The following is an 18,948-nucleotide window of genomic DNA, read 5'->3' as shown; positions in this document are numbered from 1 at the left end:
GGTAAGAGTGATATGTGTGTAGAGACAGTGACGGCAATCCGTTAAGCATTAGAATATCAACATAGTGTATGTTTCTTCTATTTAATCTTCCCTCTGTCAAACGTGTTTTCTTCTGTTTCTGAGGGCCCAAGGTCCTTTCAAGGACACCAAGCTTTAAAAGTTATCTACGGTATGACAGGTTAAAAAAAAGAGAACTGATTGGAACTGAGTCACACAGTGGTCGGTGTTAAAGTGTTGTACAATCCTCAAGCGATGTGAACACCGAAATGCCACTTCGGCCAACTGTACTTTGAATATTTGATAGTGTTATTCAATTGTTTGAAGCTTTTCGTGTGGAATAATTTATCACTAAAGAGCATTTCTGTGTCATCATAATTGTCAGTGGAGAGTTGAAGTGTCCCAGGGTTCAAAACTGTCTCAAAATCTTTTTTATCCTGCAGGTGTAATGAAAACAGCAAATTAAGCAAAGTCAGTCTTATACTCTCAGCATCCCTGACACCCCAGTTTATCCGTATGATTTTTAAGCTATCCAAAAATCATTAAAGTAAGCTGACACATCAGAAACACTTAGGGGGTTTAAGGACTGAGAGATATATTGCACATAATACAAGGCACTTAAGGATAATTTGTGACTTTGGGGCTATGTACACTTTAACTTATACCTTGCTCAAACTGTGTGTCTGGATTTTGTGTCAACCCCTGTGTTTGAAATTAAATTGCATGGGGCAATACCAAGTGTTGTTTTATCACCAATCTTCAGATTGTGGGGGACTCTCAAAGGGGTCCAGACAAGGTTGCCCTTCACATTTTATGGGTTAAGACTTGGCTTTGGTTGAGGCAAGTGTAAATCCCACTTAAATTATTTGCAAACATTGTCCTCCATGTGACAAAAAAACAAAATATTAAAATACTGAAAGAGAGGCAGATACAGCCATGCAACTCTTTGACACTGTAGCTTGAACCACATGTTAATGTCAGCATGCTAACATGCTCACAATGACAATACTAACACATGCTATTGTTTAGCCGGACATTTACCATGTTCACCTTTTCAGTGTCAAAACACTTGCTAATTAACTCCTAAGACAACGTACAAGCTGAGGCTGAAGCAAATGATAATAGTCAGGCAGATATAAATTATTTAATTTGGTCAATTAACCAAAGTATGGTATTAATGAAAATCCTGCCTGATGGTGGCCCTTGTTTAATTCATCATAAAAGTTATAAAAATTCTTCAGAAGGGGAACATTTTAATATCCATATTAAATCAACACCTATACAAACTGCTGAATAGGATGAAATAGGCAGACAGGAGTCTGGCCAATGGAGGCAATTACCGAAAAATTATGAAGTCCAATGGCGAGAACAGACACGTAATGAACAGTGTGAGGGTGGAGGGCTATACTGTGAACTATAGGGTTGCAAAGGGGTGGAAAGTTTCCGGTAAATTACCGGAAAGTTTCCACGGGAACTTCCGCTCGGGAATTTTGGGAATATTCAAAATTGGAAATTATAGGAATTAACTACATTTTTAGTAAACTTTATCAAGTTTTGATTATTTTATGAACAATCAATAATTTCACTGAAAAAATATAAATGTTGAGTAAAATATTACTCATCTGTCTGACCCCACCCATTCAATAAATACAGTCAAATGCCCCCCATGTGATGGAGGAATAGACAGTGCATGTAAGGGGCGTGGCCTCAGTACCCCTGCAGTAGGATGTGTGCTATGTGCAATTTGCCAAGTCTACTTGCATGAAATCTGGTTGTTTTAGTCAAGATTATGCTAAAATATATTGTCGCCAACTATATTTAAAATCACAGTTTAAGCCTCTGTAAACCTGTTCTTATATGATATCAAGTTGGGTGTCTCAATAAACTTAAAAAAAAATCTGATTTGAAATGAAATGTTCATAAATATATAAAAACTTAGTTGAAAAAAATTATTTTTACAGTCTAGAATGTTTGCCTGGACTGAAATAACATAGTTAGGAGAAGTTAGTGCATTGGGTTGCATTAAATTTAGTAAATTCCCGTTTATTCCCGTTAATTCCCAAAATTCCCGTTAATTCCCATAAATTCCCGTTAATTCCCATGGAAAGTTTCCAACTTTGAAAATTCCCGGAATTTTGCAACCCTACTGTGAACTATTTCATTTTAAGATTTTTTTTTTTTGGCATTTTTTGTAATGCTTTATTGACAGTGCAGAGAGACAGAGGTGAAATGGGGCAGAGAGGGGAGTGACATGCAGAGAACGACCGCGGGTGGGAATCGAACCCGGGTCTGCTGCTGGGCCCGGCCCGGGAGGGGGAGGCCTTACCGACTGAGCTAAAGGCGCCCCCGAACTATTTCATTTTAAACCACAAATGTTAACCTTAGGGGGGACGTGCACAACTGGTAAATGTTGAACTTTAGGATACACAATCTAGGAACAATGAAAGTTTTTTTTACCAAAATGTGCGCTTATCCATCTAGTTGATGTAGGTTATGTTGACAAATTGTACTGGCCTGATAAAAGTGACCTGCCAATAGCGTTAAAAGTAAAAGTTGATCATTTAAGTATTATGCAGTTTCCTCTGGGGACCATGAGTGACTGTACAACATTGCATGACAATCCATCCAATGGCTGTTGAGATATTTCAGTCCAAAGCTGTGGACCAAGCAACGAGGCAGGCAGACTGACTGGCATTGCCATAGAGACGTGAAAATAACATACACAGCTGAAATACGAATTACATTTTCTTTCCAAAAAAATCTTACAACACAAGAAAGGAGTGAGTTTCTTTAAATATGTGTGCCAGCTCAGTGCGACATGGGCAGTGACTGTTAAACAAAACAAGGAAGTCTTGGCACAAAATGGAACACACACAAACACAAAGAGAGGCCTCACATTGTGTGCCACCTAGAATGTTACCATACACAGTGCCCATGCACACACACACACACACACACACACACGCACACACACACACAAACACACACACACACACACACACACAGTACGCACACCACTTGAAAAACCACACAGGCACACATACTGGCACACGAAGTCTCATACAAATGCAGGGTGCTGCTGTTGCTTTCAGATAAGTCTCTCTCCACAGACCAGTGTCTTTGTACATCAGGGGGAGCGGAGGGTGAAAGGAATTGAGAGGGAACGAACTCATGTCGTTAATTTGTTTCAACTCTTAAAGACACACACACAGCGCACGCCCGCCAACACCACATCTTCCTCAAACATTCCCACTTGCTCCTCACTCCCTCTCTCGTACCTTCTCCTGCTCCCTACAACCCTTTCCAGTTTTTGCTCCACCTGATTATTTGTCTTTTCTTTATGCGTCTTTTCTTCCCCTCTTCTCCTCCTTTCTCTCTGTCCTTTTTTCCTCTGGCCATCTCTCTGTCTGGCTCCTTGTTAAGAGAGGATTGTGCTAAAAGGTGATATTAGTTCCTTTAGTGCTGTGCCAGGAATACTAACTCACGGCCCTCCCATGGCATTCCAGCAGACATCAGTGCCTATACCTGGGTTTGTTCTACCAGATTACTTAGGATAACATTTACGCACACGCACACACACACGCACACGCACACGCACACGCACACACACACGCACACACACACACACACACTTCCCCCCCCCATAGAGCAGCAGCACTCACCCTTACTCAAATTGGCAGCTGTTGTTGGCTCACCCCTCAGCTGAACCACTATGTTCTCCAGCAGTCTTTTACCAGTGTAATTACAGGGTTTTGGGTTAGGGGAATGAATCATTGGTGTGTGGTTTTTAATGGTGTGGGATGTGTGTTTGGGGGGCAAGTAGCAAATCTCCTGTCTACCTCAAAGAGACACAAAATGGGAAAAAGGAGATTGGGGAAGCGAGAGAAAGAGAGAGAGGAAAAGATCAGAGGGAAAAAGGGATGAAGGTGCAGGCAGGGCGACATAGGTTGAGTTGGGTCGGAAAACGAAAAAAAAAAGGAATCGGATGAAGAGAGGATGTGTGCAGATTGGAAAATGCCAAGAGAAGAAATAAAGAACACACAGGGGCATGGAGGTGATGAGTGGACTGGAAGTGGGGTTCTCAAACAGTGAAAGAATAACAGAGCCCCCCTGCTAGCAAAGATGAAGGACTCCTTTAATTGGGTTTCTGATGCAAGGCTTAATCCTATTCTCCATATTAATCCCTCACAATGTACATAATCAAAACAAATACACCCATTGGGGGGAGACTCCGTTAATAGGAAACAAGTAATACAGATACTGTGTGTGTGCTGGTGGGAGACCTGTATACAACCTTTGGGGACAAACTAAGGGCATTTCCCCACGTCATAGTGCTCCCAGTGCAATGAATGGGCACCGAAGGGGGGTTCTGCCATCACACTCGGGACCCTTAATAAGCATTGTCCTCCTGGAATGTATTATGCTGCTGAAATATAATAACACAATCATTCTATTCTTGAGCTCAGCTTGAGCATACAGGAGAGCAACAAGTGGAAAACAAGTCACCTTGCCCAAAAATACAAAATGACATCTGGGTGCACTGTTCTTTCAGTTATGTTGTGCGCCTACTGCAATATCTATTCCCAGTGCTCCCAATGCTTAAATTCGTCATATAGCCACTTAGCCCTTTAGAGTTGTGGGTATACTTAACAATGCATATGATGTATTCCCAATTAATTATTTTCAATCTCATGGTAGATTCGATTTGGACTGCCTTCTTATATACTCATTGTATTTATTGGTACATATTGTATACAGGCTCCTGTATATTTAGAATGGCATGTGTCTCCATGTTAGCGGCAATGGGGGAGGATGCCCCCTTTAAGAACTTTATATATTTACTGAATAAAATGCAAGGTGTTTGAGGACGATTTTAGAATGGACCGAATAATTGTTCATAAACAAACCCAGTATTGAGGGGGGTAGGGGGGGGTTGTGTTGGTATCTTGCCCCAGGGAGTAATTGGATTTCAGCCATTCAAACATTTTATGATCTAAATAGTGAATGCTATCCAAACAAGAACATTGTTCTTATTGATTTTTCACTTACACAGGGGAAAATGCATTCTTTTTAAACGCCCAGTTAATTAAGATGGGATAGATAAGTCTGGAGTGATGTTTTCTTTCCCACAATGTGACATTTTTCTCCAAACCAATAAACGCTTTTTCACATCAAAAATGTTTTTTTTTTTTACAGTATGTGTCTGTCGATGTCTACACATTGTTGAATCAAGAATGTTTCTAGTTGGTTTTTAAAGATCTGCATTCCATATAAAACAACCAGAGACATTCCTGATTTTTTGTATCTTCTAAAAAGAAGCAAGCAAAATGTAACAAGTTTCAAATGGCAACCCTGAACGTAGATAACACATTGGCTTCCTGGCATTTGTTGACACAGGCTTGGTTACACGTGGACTTGCATTTTACCCCATTTCTTTTCATTGTATCTTGTGTTGTACTAGGTGTATAATACTGAATCTCCGCTATAAAAAATTACATTCACAGTATAATCCACTGCACTGAAAGTGATGTACTATGTGAGCCAAGAACTGCTACGCTTGTGATTCATTTTTAATGCCATTATCTCGTGATAATGGATTAATTAACCCTGTTATCACGAGATATCAACAGGTCCCTTTTCTTGAGATCACAAGATTATTATGGAAAACTCAAATAATATTGTAGCCTATGTGAAATTGTTTCATCATCATGAGAAAACGAGCTTTGTTTTCCAACCAGATCCCAATATGGAGAAATTGTATAATACAATATTAGTATGAGGAAAGAAGCTTTTGTTTCGACATTATAATAAGAACATTAGCTTTCTTTTATTGAGACAATGAACTACTCATCATGAGATAATGGTATTAAAACATTCTTGCAAGCACAGGTTTCATATAGTTATCAGAATATACAATCCAAATAATAACACCTAGAAATCTGAACTCAAATGAATGTGACATAAAATAAGATGCTTGCTATGTCACCAGTTCCATTTCAGTTGATGACCCTGCTGCAAGTCATTCCCCTCTCTTTCTCCCCATATTTTCAGTCAGCCTCGCAGCTTTCATCTATCTATTAAAGGCGAAAATGCCACATGATTATAAGGTAAGAAGAAAAACTGTTCCACCAGCATGTGATCATGGGTAATTTCTGGTCTTTGTTGATATAACTTTTACATCATTTCATTGTGTTCAAGGCACCTTATGATGAACTTGACAATTATTACATTTCACAACAAAAACAGAGAGAAACATATTTGGAAATGATTAGTTTTTACTCTTAACCTGCCTAACCTTAACAGGTATGTATACGGTGGGTGTGTGAACATCCATGCAAGTTTAATGCTGATGGTTTCGGCAGCAGAACAAAGCCCACTGTGTTGGTTTTCATATTCTTTCTCTATACATGGAGCAAGTGGAGCATGAGGAGAAGGAGAAAACACTTTCTGACCAACTGTATCAGACCTGTCAGTGAATCGCACCGGTATCACGCAAGGTCACGCAGCAGGCTGTGAAATGACTTGTTGATCCCCGGGATGTGATGTGATGTGTGTGTGTGTGTGTGTGTGTGTGCTTGTGTGCTTGTGTGCGTGCGTGTGCGTGTGCGTGTGCGTGTGTGTGTGTGTGTGTGTGTGTGTGTGGGGGAGACACAGAGAGAGCCAGTGATACCTCTATCTGCTGTAACGCCAGAGAAACCTTTTCATGTCAGACCTCACACTGACTTGGCCTCGCAGCATCACGCCCGTGCCAAACCCGCAGAGAGGGAGGGAGAGAGAAAGAAAATCTGAGGCAGAAAAATAGACAGAGGCAAACATTTGAACATTTTAAGCGTTCAGTGGTGTCAAGGAACATTATTCGAAAAAAAAACACTAGAACCAAAACATTGGCCATAGTTCACTTGATTGACGTAGATTCACCGGATGTGGTCTGCTCCCAAGGATGACAAATTAGATCAGGGGGAAAGGGAAGTGAGGGCAGAATGAATGAAGGGAGAGAGAGGACTGAGTGCTGTCCCTCGCATGAGTCCAAATTAGCATAAAGAGTAGATCTCTTTTTATGGCACTGGCGCTGTCCGTGGTGCTGAAAAGATGTGGTTACACTGCGGATAATGTTCCACTATACTTGCGAAAGCAGGGGATAAATCTCGGATGAAAATTAAGATTTCAGCAAGCTATTAGGTTTGTGTTGGCCAACCTGGCAGGGACATTTGCAGCCAGTGCTGAAAAATGGCGCTTAAAAAGTGACCTAATACCTCACAATACAAATGACCCGCCATTTATAACGGAATCCAATTTCAGAAAAAGCATCCAATTCTCCCCTCTTTAAAAAAAAAATCGATATTTTTCTAAATGAATGCAATTTAGCTCAAATGTGTGTTTAACAACGTTTTCTGAACGCCATATAGGGCAAGGTGTAAGGGTAATATTTCATTTAAGCAAGTTTTGTCAGTAAAATGCAGAAATAGTATAGACTCTGATCCCCAAAGTTAATTTCTAATCTGGTTGGTGCACCTAAGACACATTAACAATTAAGATGGGAAACCTCTTCGATTGCTTGTGGTTTCGATTCGGAATTTAAACATTAAGTTCAAATTCTATCCGGGACTTTCATTAAAATTCAACAACAAGCAGCATAGGCTCCGTGAGAGGTTAGATTATTGGCCAGCAGGCAGGCGAATGGACACACACACACACACACACACACACACACACACACACACACACACACACACACACACACACACACACACACACACTTCACAGCTGGTGTGCCCTCCTCCAGCAGAGAGACTGACAGAAGCGGGGCGACCGCTCTAAGCTGCGAGCGCTCATCTCTCCTCTCCTCCAACACCACCAGCGCTTCTTCTTTTTACTGTTGACACACAAACTTTGAGGAGGTGAAACGGCGAAACGTCAAAACGCCGACAAATCACCGGTCGACAGCGTGCGTCAACAAAGCAGAAAAAGAAGGTAGGGGGGAAAACATAATAGAAGAAGCATCAAGTCCGAGGGAAAAGCGGTGCAGCCGGGAGAAAAGAGGGGAGCTATGCCATCTCCCGCCGAGCAGACCCCAGTCCTCCTGTGTTGTGTGTCGGAGCTGCAGCATGGTGTCTCTCCCTGGACTCTGGACCTACTGCCTCGCCCCCGGGAGACCTCATCTCCTCTCGCTTCTCTCGCTGCTTCTTTTACTAACCGCGTTCCCCTGCTCCCCGGAGTCTTGTTTCCCTACCCAGCCTTGCCACATCCTCGCCCGGATAGGACACACGGTGCGCCTCGGTGCGCTCTTGCCGACCCGCCAGCCGGCACGGATACAAAACGCGCTCAACCGCGCCCTGGCTAGCCTCCGGCACCAGAGCGGAGGGGCAGCGGCAGCAGACTTCTCCTCCACCTCCACAACCACGACCTCCCAAACACCCCCCCTGCTGCCCTACAACCTGAGCCTGGAGATGGTCGCCCGGTCCCCCGCAGGAGGGGACCCGGAGTCGCTGTCCCGGTGCGCCTGTCAGGACCTGGTGGTGCGGGGGGTGTCCGCCGTGCTCGCCTTCCCCCGCTCAAGGGAAGAGCTGATCCAGGTGGAGTTCCTCTCGTCTTTCCTGGAAATCCCCTTCATCTCCATCCTGGAGGACACGGAACCGCTTGTGACGAAGGTATAAAATGGATAAATGTGTGTATTGATTCTGCGGTTCTGTGCGTCAGTCCCTAAATGCACCAGTGACACCTGTGTAGTATCGTTAAAAGAATATATTAAACACTTAGGTTGATTTGGGTGCTTTCATTTCATTTATGTATGATTCTGCACCTTGCACTTCAATCAGCAGCAGCCCACGGCCAAGCATATTTCCATTTGGACCTTTATCAGAGGGGTTGATGCCCACGAATGAACCTCTGACTGACCCATTAGCCCGTGGCTAGGATTTTAGTGTCTGAGCTGGTGTGCAAAACTTCTTACCTGCCAGGTTGGTAAGCCTGGCTAAAGGCAAAGGAATATTTTAAGGAAAGGTTATTGTAACAGGGATAGTAAGGCAATGTATTATCAAGAGCAATATTAAAATAAATACTATAAGTAAGATTCATTAGGGACTTATAGAAAAAAGATTTAAAATTGGAAAACTGGTTCTAAAAAGCTCCCTTTGGAGTGTCAGATTCTTAAGTTTCGACACTAAATGTCTTCCTCAAGCAGAGTCTGATGTTCACATTGATCTCGGCTGAGCTTTGCTGGTGAACCTCTAGGCCCTTCACATGCATGTTTAATATCTGGTAGCTCTGCTTTGGTATTGGATTGAACCCTCAAGCCCTCCAGCAGCGGTGGTTTAAAGTGAAATGTGTTTTTTTTACCCTCTTAAAGCTCTCCTCTTTTGTGTGTGTGTTTGTGTGTGTGTGTGTGTGTGTGTGTGTGTGTGTGTGTGTGTGTGTGTGTGTGTGTGTGTGTGTGTGTGTGTGTGTGTGTGTGTGTGTGTGCGCGCGTGTGCGTTTGTGTTTTTGACGGAGTCTGACTGTGTATGAGTGAGTGTGTATTTGTGTCTGGTTGGCTGAATGGGCGTGTGCGCATATATATGCTTGAAGACAGCTGTGTTTTGGCACCTTTCAGAGCGAATCATTCAAAAGGGTTAAAGTGCTGGTGGATGGATGCTGTGCCTCCTGCGACTCCTACTATTTGTATGTGATCTGATCACATATGTTTGTTTATGTGTGAATGCTGCTAAGTGTATAGGTTCCATTTTAGATACAATTTTGTAGGTATAGGCAATACGCGTGGGTGCGAGCGTGTGTCGTGTTAGTATTCCAAGCAGCAGTCAAGCTCCTTGCCAGTCAGTCAATCCAGTTTCAGTCATATCCGGCTCAATCCAAGTGAGCAGCCAACTGAATCCCCTCACACACACACACACACACACACACGCGCACACACACGCACACGCACACGCACATGCACATGCACATGCACACGCACACACACACACACACACACACACACACACACACACGCATGCATACGCCACACGCACACACACACACACACACACACACACACACACACGCACACACACACACACACACACACACGCACACACACACACACACACACTCTTGCACTAGGTGCCAAAGGACACACAACAGAGAAAGGCAGGTGCACATGAAGAGGACTTTCAACTTTCTCACAGATTCAACTGAGAGACACACGTCAGGCAGAGTCTGAACTAGAAAGTATTAGGGAGATAAGGGTTGAGAGAAAGAGGGAGGAGTGTGAGTGTGTGTGTGTGTGCAACCTGGTCTCAGGGCATTTTGTGTGTGTGTGTGTGTGTGTGTGTGTGTGTGTGTGTGTGTGTGTGTGTGTGTGTGTGTGTGTGTGTGTGTGTGTGTGTGTGTGTGTGTGTGTGTGTGTGTGAAGGGGAATCTATAGTTTAAGTCTGAAAGCTTCGTTGTCCGCGTCTCTTAGTCAACAATGGATTGCTTATTCGATTTCAATGAAGATCGCATGAACAAGAAGTCAGACCACTTGACGAATGTGTCGGCAATGCTAATAGATAAGCAGGGAGAGAGAGAGAGAGGGGGAGAAGGAGAGAGAGAGGGGAGATGAGGGGAGAAATGGAAAAGGAGGTGTGAGTCTGGAAGGAGGTAAAGGGTTTTCGGGAGCTGTGGGAGGCCTTTTTAGTCTCCACAGAGCTCTGCCAAGCAGTCAGTGGGCAAAAGAGAAGCTACCATCCCTCTGTTCCTCTTTGTCTCTCCGTGTCAGCCTGCCAGTATTTTAAGGAAAAATATCAAGCAGCATTTTCCATATACCTGTTTTTGTTCAGCCTCTGTGTTTATGCTACGAGGAAGGTGCTCCGGCAGTATATTAAATTCATGAAATCTTTTTTATCAGTGTCAGTCTAGTCTCCTTTTTGATTCACAGGAGGTGCTGTGTGCTCTCCATATCTGTCTGCAGCAACATGTGTTTGTTTTTCAAGAGGCGGAAGGGAAGGGAAGGGAAACACAATGGAGGAGTAATAGCTAAGAGACAAATATGTCCCTGAGACAGAAACTCAGAATTAATCAAACACAGGAATCCCTGGTTACATTCACGTCACGGTACGGCACTGAATACAATGTTTGACCAGAGAAGGAGCCATGCATCTTAAGGAGAATGAAGTGAGGAAAAAAGGAGCCATTTAGAACCTAACATATAATACAAAAAATATTTTTTATTTTTTTTAAATGTCATGCATTATTTAAAATACCACACATATTTGTTATATAGTGCTGAAATCATTACTAAATAAGCAGAAAATGAATTGTGTGGTCATTTACTAAGCAAAATTGGCAGACTGTGTCCATCCAATATGAAGTCATTTGCTGCTTTTTCTCCATTTATATCATTGTCAATTCAATGTGTTTCTGATTGGAAGCAATTTAAGGACCCATCCTGGCGAGGGGCATTTTACAGTCAACAATTGATCGGTTTATCGCAAAAAAAAAAAAAAAACTGCTTTATCAAACACAATGCAAAAGTATGAGGCACAGCCCTAAAACAAACAAATATAAATATCAGTGTATGGCCATGTGAAAAACGGTAATGCATTCTCTTCCTCTAACACTCCATTGACATCTAGCATTGTAGGGAAATAGAACAAAACAAGGAGGCAGGTATAGGACGTGGGACAGGCTCTTAAACAGAGAGAGAGAGAGAGAGAGAGAGAGAGAGAGAGAGAGAGAGAGAGAGAGAGAGAGAGAGAGAGAGAGAGAGGGGGACAGTGATGGTTGGTCTTGGTTTAGCCTTTGGCTTCTCCTGCTTCCCTTCGGACGATAACACAAAGTAATATGTATGAATATGCAATGAGAAAATTATGTATTATGTGTAATTGTCCGGAAGAATAATAATAAAATAATAATAAAAAAAAACAGGGAGACAAATTGTTACCCTAGGCAAACACAAGGGAATCGTACACAGGTTTCTCTGCTGATAGCACTCACAACAGAAAAAACTGAAGATTGTCATTCTAATTCGAAATGCTATTTACATGTTAGCATCAGGGAGAGGAGAAGTGTTCTTGAGAGGGCGAGGGAGGGCCGGAGAAATGCAGAGACAAAACAAAAAACGCCTGCCAAAAAATTTGCCGGATCCGTCACAGATTGATCCAAAAAGAAAAAAGGGTTTTTCTTCTTTTTTTTCGTTTCTCTTGGAAAGCGAGTCTTCCCCCCATGAGTTTTTGAAATTGTAGAGATTTTTTTCTGCAGGGTACTGGGAATTGAGCCCATCTTTTTTTGTGGTCGAAACGATCCCTCCCCTGGACATCAGAGAGAGATAGACACACACACACAAATACACACACACACAAACACATACACACACACACACACACAAACACGGAGAGAGTGACACTTGCTTTGCTACCTTCCAACTGTCAAGTCAATTCGACACAACTTTTAGAAAATACCACAAAAAAAAAAGGAGAAAGAAAAAAGGGTGACTTATTCAGGGTGTTGCCATCACAGACTTCTTCAAGGTCAAAGAACATGTCCATGAGGAAAATGAGCCCTTCATTTGTATTTGGCGCTGTTTTAAAAAAAAAAAAACATTACTGTAAGCTCATTTTTGACAAAATCTATCCATTTGAAATTTCATCCGAACAAAAACAAAGAACTGAACTTGGCAGAGCCGCGATGGGGGCGTCGAGAGGTGTGCCGTGACATTTCTTTGAGGGTTGGCGATGACAGATGTTTTTCCACACTACCTTTCAGAATACCTAAAACCACTGCTGAAAAGGATCATAGCATCATTGTGCACTTGACGGGGTACATTTCTCCCATAAGTCATCTCACAAAATCCTCTATTGTCAAATATATTCCCCTGTTGCAATACTGGGAAAGTGTAAGTGATACAAAAGGACACAGGCAGAAAGACAGACAGACAGACATACAGACAGTGGGACAGAAAAGGTATACAGAGGTTGGTTGTTTCTCCCCTTCCCTCTGCTTAGTCAGACAGAGAGCTGTGGGACTCTGTGATGCGTCTCGGCAAAGGAAGTGCTTATTCCTCCCAACCTACTTAAGCTAATTACAACCACTGTGTGACCCCCAACTGTAAATCTCTCCTGTCCATCTATGGCAGGGGACGATGGGGAGTGGAGGAGAGGAGAAAGGAAGAAGGGACAGAGAGGAGGGAAGGGGAGGGATAAAAAAAAATAAAAGGAAATGGGCTTGTAATTCCCATCAGGGCCGTAATGTGCATTTTGGGCAGGTGATCAGTAGCTTTTCATGGAAGGAGGGTAAGAAGTTCAATTGAGGATGTTTGCTGTTTAAAGTTGGAGGCTGATGCCTGTAGTCAAAATCAATTTTCTGTCAAAATCCATGAATATCTCCTCATGATCCACTACCTGTCCATATTTTGTGTGCACTGAAAGAAAGTCTGATGTTGATACACAGCCTAGGCTCTGTAAACTGGAATGTAAACAATGTAAACAACCATCGTAGCTAGCAACATGCCAATTTACAGAGCCTAGGCTGTGTATGAACACCAGATTTTTTTCAGTGCACACAGTACGGACAGGTATTGGATCGTGAGGAGAAATTCACTGATTTTGACAAAAAGTGATTTTGACAGCAAGCATGCATTCTCCATAATCGCTGACTCCACCTTTAAGTGACAAAATCCAAAAGATGGGTTTTTTTAAATTGGTAGTCTACCAGTATGCTAGTGTGTGTTGGTGATAAAAAAGCATAGTCATCATAGAATAAAATGATTCAGTTGTGCAATTGCCAACATGGTTAATTGAAAAAGAACATCTTCTGCCAACTCAGTCCATTTTTTTATGTGGCCAGCCCTTTTTTTAATGCGCTCATCTCATCAAACAATTCCAGATTGGATGAAGATAATATCAGATAAATTATTTTTGTGGATCATGATTTCTATTCCCGGAAATGTATTAGCAGGGAGAGCTGTAGGAAATGGTTTTTCTGCTGATTCCTGAACGTGATTGGGTGCAGAGGGGTGGTGGGGCTCGGAATTCATTATTTGTCACACTTCACAGTGGAAGACGCTGTGTTGGTTGAGCTCAGTTACTGTCACTCCATCCCCAGTTGCACTTAATATAATGGAAATGTATCCAGAAAGCACAATGTGCATGGGCCTAATTCTGATTTCCTCTTTGCAGTTCAATTAGCATTATGTGAAAGTTATATTATGATATGTCTTACAAAAGAGAGGAATACTTTCCAAATATACTCATTATAAAAGGTGTATTGTCTTGGATCCTGTTGCTCCAACCCTTAACACTTTTTACTTTGGCTCCTCTGAATCAAAACATTAGTTGAATGCCTGAACGGCAAATGCCATTGTCATTTATTATCCCCTTTCCCTAAAATATATTCACTTCAATGCTCCCCTCAAATCCAGGCACGTGTTGTATTATTCATTAAAGCGGCAACGAGTAACATTTAAATATCTTTTAAACAGCCTAATTTTTCCTCTGATAATCATAAATTACCTTTAACAGCAAACGAGACCATCAGTGCAAAGAAAGACGTTTTTATATAGTTTTTATTACTGCATTTGATCTGGTCGTACACCCAGTCCGATTTTCGGTTCACGCGTGCATGCTCTATGGTCACATATCCGTATTGGTCGCAGATTTCAGTGTGGCGCAGGAACGTGAATTGAAAAGCCTATCACTCCAGGTGAGGGAAGGGGAGCGGGAGACCAGATCCCAATTCACCAGATGTGGGACAAAGACTACGTTTGTGCGGGACAATGCGGGACAAAGTGCCGTTTTTTTAGCAAAATAAACTCGTGTCACCACCGGTAATGCCAGAGACACGGCTTTCTAAATTAAAAAAACACTATCTTTAGATCAGCGTGCAGCAGTTAAGTTAGCTACTGTTAAACAAATAGAGCATTAAGGCTGCGGCTTCACATTAAAAGCATTTCACTGGCTTCACATTAGCATTTCACTTGACAAACGTGAGTTGGCTTTTATTTTGAAGTAACAGGAAAGTGAACGTTGAAGCACTGCAGGCAGCACCTTCACAGAGCCACTGAGCCCAGCAGCCCGATACACACACACAGACAAACACACACACAGACAAACGGAGACTGCTGTCTCCTGACAGCTATCGGATAAATGCCAGATTATAAAACACGCATTTAAAAAGGGGGGCTCACTTTCAATAACAATGCGGGACAACGTCTCAATTTGCGGGACGTGTGAAAAGTAATGGAAATGCGATCTGGTCATCCTAGAAGGGGAGCGGGAGCCTTGTTTGAGACAGTTATTTGTCGTCATAATGACTGATAACGGGGCTGAACCATCAAAGAAAAAAAAATAAAATGCAATGAAGAAAAGCTCAAAGGGAGAGTGATAGGCGGGCGGGAGGGCGTTGCCAAGCAACGTATACACAATTTCACGCAGCGAACCTAGACTGCAGTGTTTACTCCTAAATGAATGAGCGGTAGCCTACTAAAACAAAGTTTACTTTGCCTCACCAGCATCATCAGATGACCATTATTCATCTGAAATAGTCATTATTTACAACAACATAAACACATTACCTCATCGTGATCCATAACTAACTGCCGTCTCTCGTTCATTCGCTTTGTGTGGGGACACATACTCGTTCAGCTCCGTGAGAGGTGACAATGGATCAACTCATTGCAATCAGGTCAGGTGTAGTTGATGCTGTGTCACTAACCACTCTCACCGAGCCGAAAAGAGTCCGGTGCCCTCACACTTTCAACACACGGACACGCACTATATTGCTTCCTGATTATTTGAATCTTGAGGCCCTGCACGAGCTAGAAAACAGCTTCACGACAGCTGGCGTCGTAAAAATACTACCGCTTTTGTTCAAAGGTGTCGCCAACGTGCCGACTTACTCGTTGTACCTTTAAGTTTTTACTGTTTATGATTTGGAATAACCTTTATCGTCCTAGCGGGGGGAGAACTACTTTTCCCCTCTGCAATCTATCCATCCCCCCATTCTTTCAATAAGTCACCTCTTTCTTTAATGACATACCTCATTCTGCTTAGTAAAATGAAGATTAGTACAGTAAAAAACCCAATTTGCGACTTTGAATGAAATTACATTTTAATCCAGGGACCCTGCTGAATACGACGCATTGTGGCTCTAAGCTAGCCCCTGCTCTCAGAGGACAGACACGTTCTAAAAAAGGCACACACACACACACACACACACACACACACACACACACACACACACACACACACACACACACACACACACACACACACACACACACACACACACACACACACACACACACACACACACACACACACAGACACACACACACACACACACACACACACTTACACATTTACAGAGCAGCACATGCTCACACCACACATAAATGTATACCGGCATATATGTGATTTACACACGCAGAAACACACACACACACACACACACACACACACAAACGCGCATACAGTGTGTGTTCAGTGCTAACTGAAGGTTATTAAGCCTAATGAGGCTTTACATGGCCATGCTGCCTTTAGTGTTTTTCTTTGAGATGTTGAGGGGATTTGTGCCCCGACCAACAGTGGAATAAACGAGGGGGAATGAGGAACAAAAACTTGTGCCAAGCCGGGAGCCGCAGGCAAAGTGACAAGTCTGTGACAAGCAGGCCACTTAATGCAAACAGCTCTGAGCTTTTTCTTTATTAGGGCTATGATGACAGTTCGGCAGAGTCTTGACTGAGCCAGATTAATTGAGCAGAGGAGAAACGGCGGAGTGTGTATTACCAAAAGCACTGTTTGAGCCGCTCGCTATGGCGTTGGGAGCCAGAGTTCCAATGTTTGGCTTTGTGTCTTGGGCTTTTGTTTTGGCCTCTGGTGAAGCAAATGTTTCCAGTAACAACCCAACCACTAATATATATTCTCCACAGAGTTAGAATAAATAAATAAGTAAAGTAAATGAAGCAGAGTGGTGATGGTTATAGGCGGAATAGACGGTTATAGGTTTTGTGAATGTGTCAGGGAAAGTAAAAGACGTGGTTGTCATTATGTAGAGTTAATAGAGGGATTGTGGGGGTATGTAGGGATCAAAGAAAGAGGGATCAGGGAAAGAAGAGGGATTCAGTTGGTAGGGAAATGCTGAATGGTGGGATCAAGTGGGGGGAAGGAAAACTGGCCCTGTGTTCCAATAAACATACATTCCTGCTATTTAGTATGGTAGAAAAATATTTAGGATCTCCCAATACTTATGGTCAGATGCAACATGCTTAAAAATACCCAGATGCCCTACTACGTCATGTCGGTATTTTTAGTGTGGAACTCAGCATGCTTTTTTTGGCGATTCTCACCCACAATCCATTGTTCACCGGAAGACAACCAGCGATGAGACGGATATACTGTATAAGCAAGAGGCAAGTTCAAGGCGCGATGTTATGACGAAATACATGAGTAAAAATATGTCCCAATTGTAGGCCTACTGCATGCTAACTACATACTTTTTATGATCAGCCTTAGTATGAAGAATACAAAAAAAAGTAAGAGTATGCGATTTGAAATGAAATGCAGGGAGAGTTGGAGAACAAGGAATGGAGGGATCATTGAAAAATGGGTGGAAGAAGGTATCAATCAAGGAAGGAAGGGAAGAAATCGGCTGCATAGTGACGGAAAAAGAGATTGAGAGAAAAAGGAGGGATTATATAAAGCAGTGGGGAGTGATGGAAAGGGGTTTGGAGGGAGAAAAGAGGGGACTACTGGGTGTGGAAAAATACAGAATCAAGTAGGGAGTGAAGTCACTAGGAAAAGGCAACAGCTATATGAAACAAGCAAAGGATTGAGGAAGATGTCAGTGACATTATGTAGGAGAGAATGATGAAGGAGGAAAGAGAAGCATGTGGTGGGAGGGGATGGACGGAGGAGAGAAGGAGAAAAGAAACGGAGGAATCGATTTATGATTTTCTGGTTTCCCACTGAGCAGAACAGTTCGCTTGGGTTCGGTTACACAGCAGGGCACGGTCACCCTAAGTCTAGCTTTTTCCACTGCCAACAGTTAGTACCCGTACTTGGTATAGGCAGTTTATATGCCATATTGAAGAGAAATTAGGTGAGGAACGAGGGAAGGAGGGCAAAAAGGAAAGGAAGGAATCAGTTGGCATGCAATGAGGAGAGAGAGAGTAATCACAAAGAAATGAAAGAATCAGTAAAGAGATGGACGGATGGAGGAATAAATGGGGTCAACCTGACAGTATAGGGATCACAGGAAGGAGGGAGAAGAAAGGGAGAAAGGGAGAAATCTGCAGAAAAGAAAGTTAGGAATGGGGTGTGGAAAGAGGAGTGGAGAAGGGATCAACAGAGCGAGGGATTGATAGAGGGTTGCAGCAACGGTAAAAGGAGTTGACGGATGGGAGGGGGATTCAGAGAGTGATGACAGAGAGGCCCGCCTGAGCCTTCCTCTAACCGAGGAGTTAGATGGAGGCAGTTTTATCTAAACTGCTTGGGTTCATCAGGGGATTAGAGAGTGATAACTTCCAGCTATCTGTGATTGGAAGAAAAAAACACCCACAGACCTAAATGTGCACGCCCATGAATGCAGATAAGGGAATTCCCACAGGTGCACATACCTACACATACAGTATATACACATGCACTGTCTGATGCTTGCACAGTATAGATTAGACTTATTCAAAACACACAGAGATGAAAAGACATACACTTTCAAACTTTACTCATCTCTCTAAAATGCGCTTCCGTCTCTCCCTAAATGCTATCAACTGTTTGGCATTTGGTTGATTTGTGCATGCAGAAATCCACCAGAGATTGTGTGTATTTGCGTTAAACTAGGTGACAACTAAAGGCAGAGAACGGTAAATGTAGGCCAGGTGGGCGTAAGTGATAAGGGCAGACTGTGAGACGACACACACGCATGGGCCCCTTCAGAAGCTCCCGTAGGGTCACACGGGTGAAAGACAAGCAGACGGGGAGAGGGAGACAGGCAGCGAGACAGGTG

General features: G+C 42.8%; 1 protein-coding gene across 1 annotated transcript in view; it reads left to right on the top strand.

Moving 5' to 3' along the window:
- Nucleotides 1–8,102: 8,102 nt before the first annotated feature.
- grin3ba (glutamate receptor, ionotropic, N-methyl-D-aspartate 3Ba) overlaps nucleotides 8,103–18,948 on the top strand; it is a gene marked incomplete at both ends in the record, with an annotated part of 72,139 nt that continues 61,293 nt past the window's right edge. Inside the window, one exon of the mRNA XM_080042974.1 lies at nucleotides 8,103–8,645. Within this exon, the coding sequence (XP_079899100.1) occupies nucleotides 8,103–8,645 (543 nt within the window). The remainder of the gene's footprint in view (nucleotides 8,646–18,948) is intronic.

The sequence above is a fragment of the Ammodytes marinus genome (assembly GCF_949987685.1).
Source record: "Ammodytes marinus genome assembly, chromosome: 15".
Classification (NCBI taxonomy): domain Eukaryota; kingdom Metazoa; phylum Chordata; class Actinopteri; order Uranoscopiformes; family Ammodytidae; genus Ammodytes; species Ammodytes marinus.
Note: the sequence above shows the minus strand (reverse complement) of the source record. Positions and strands in the feature narration are given on the sequence as shown.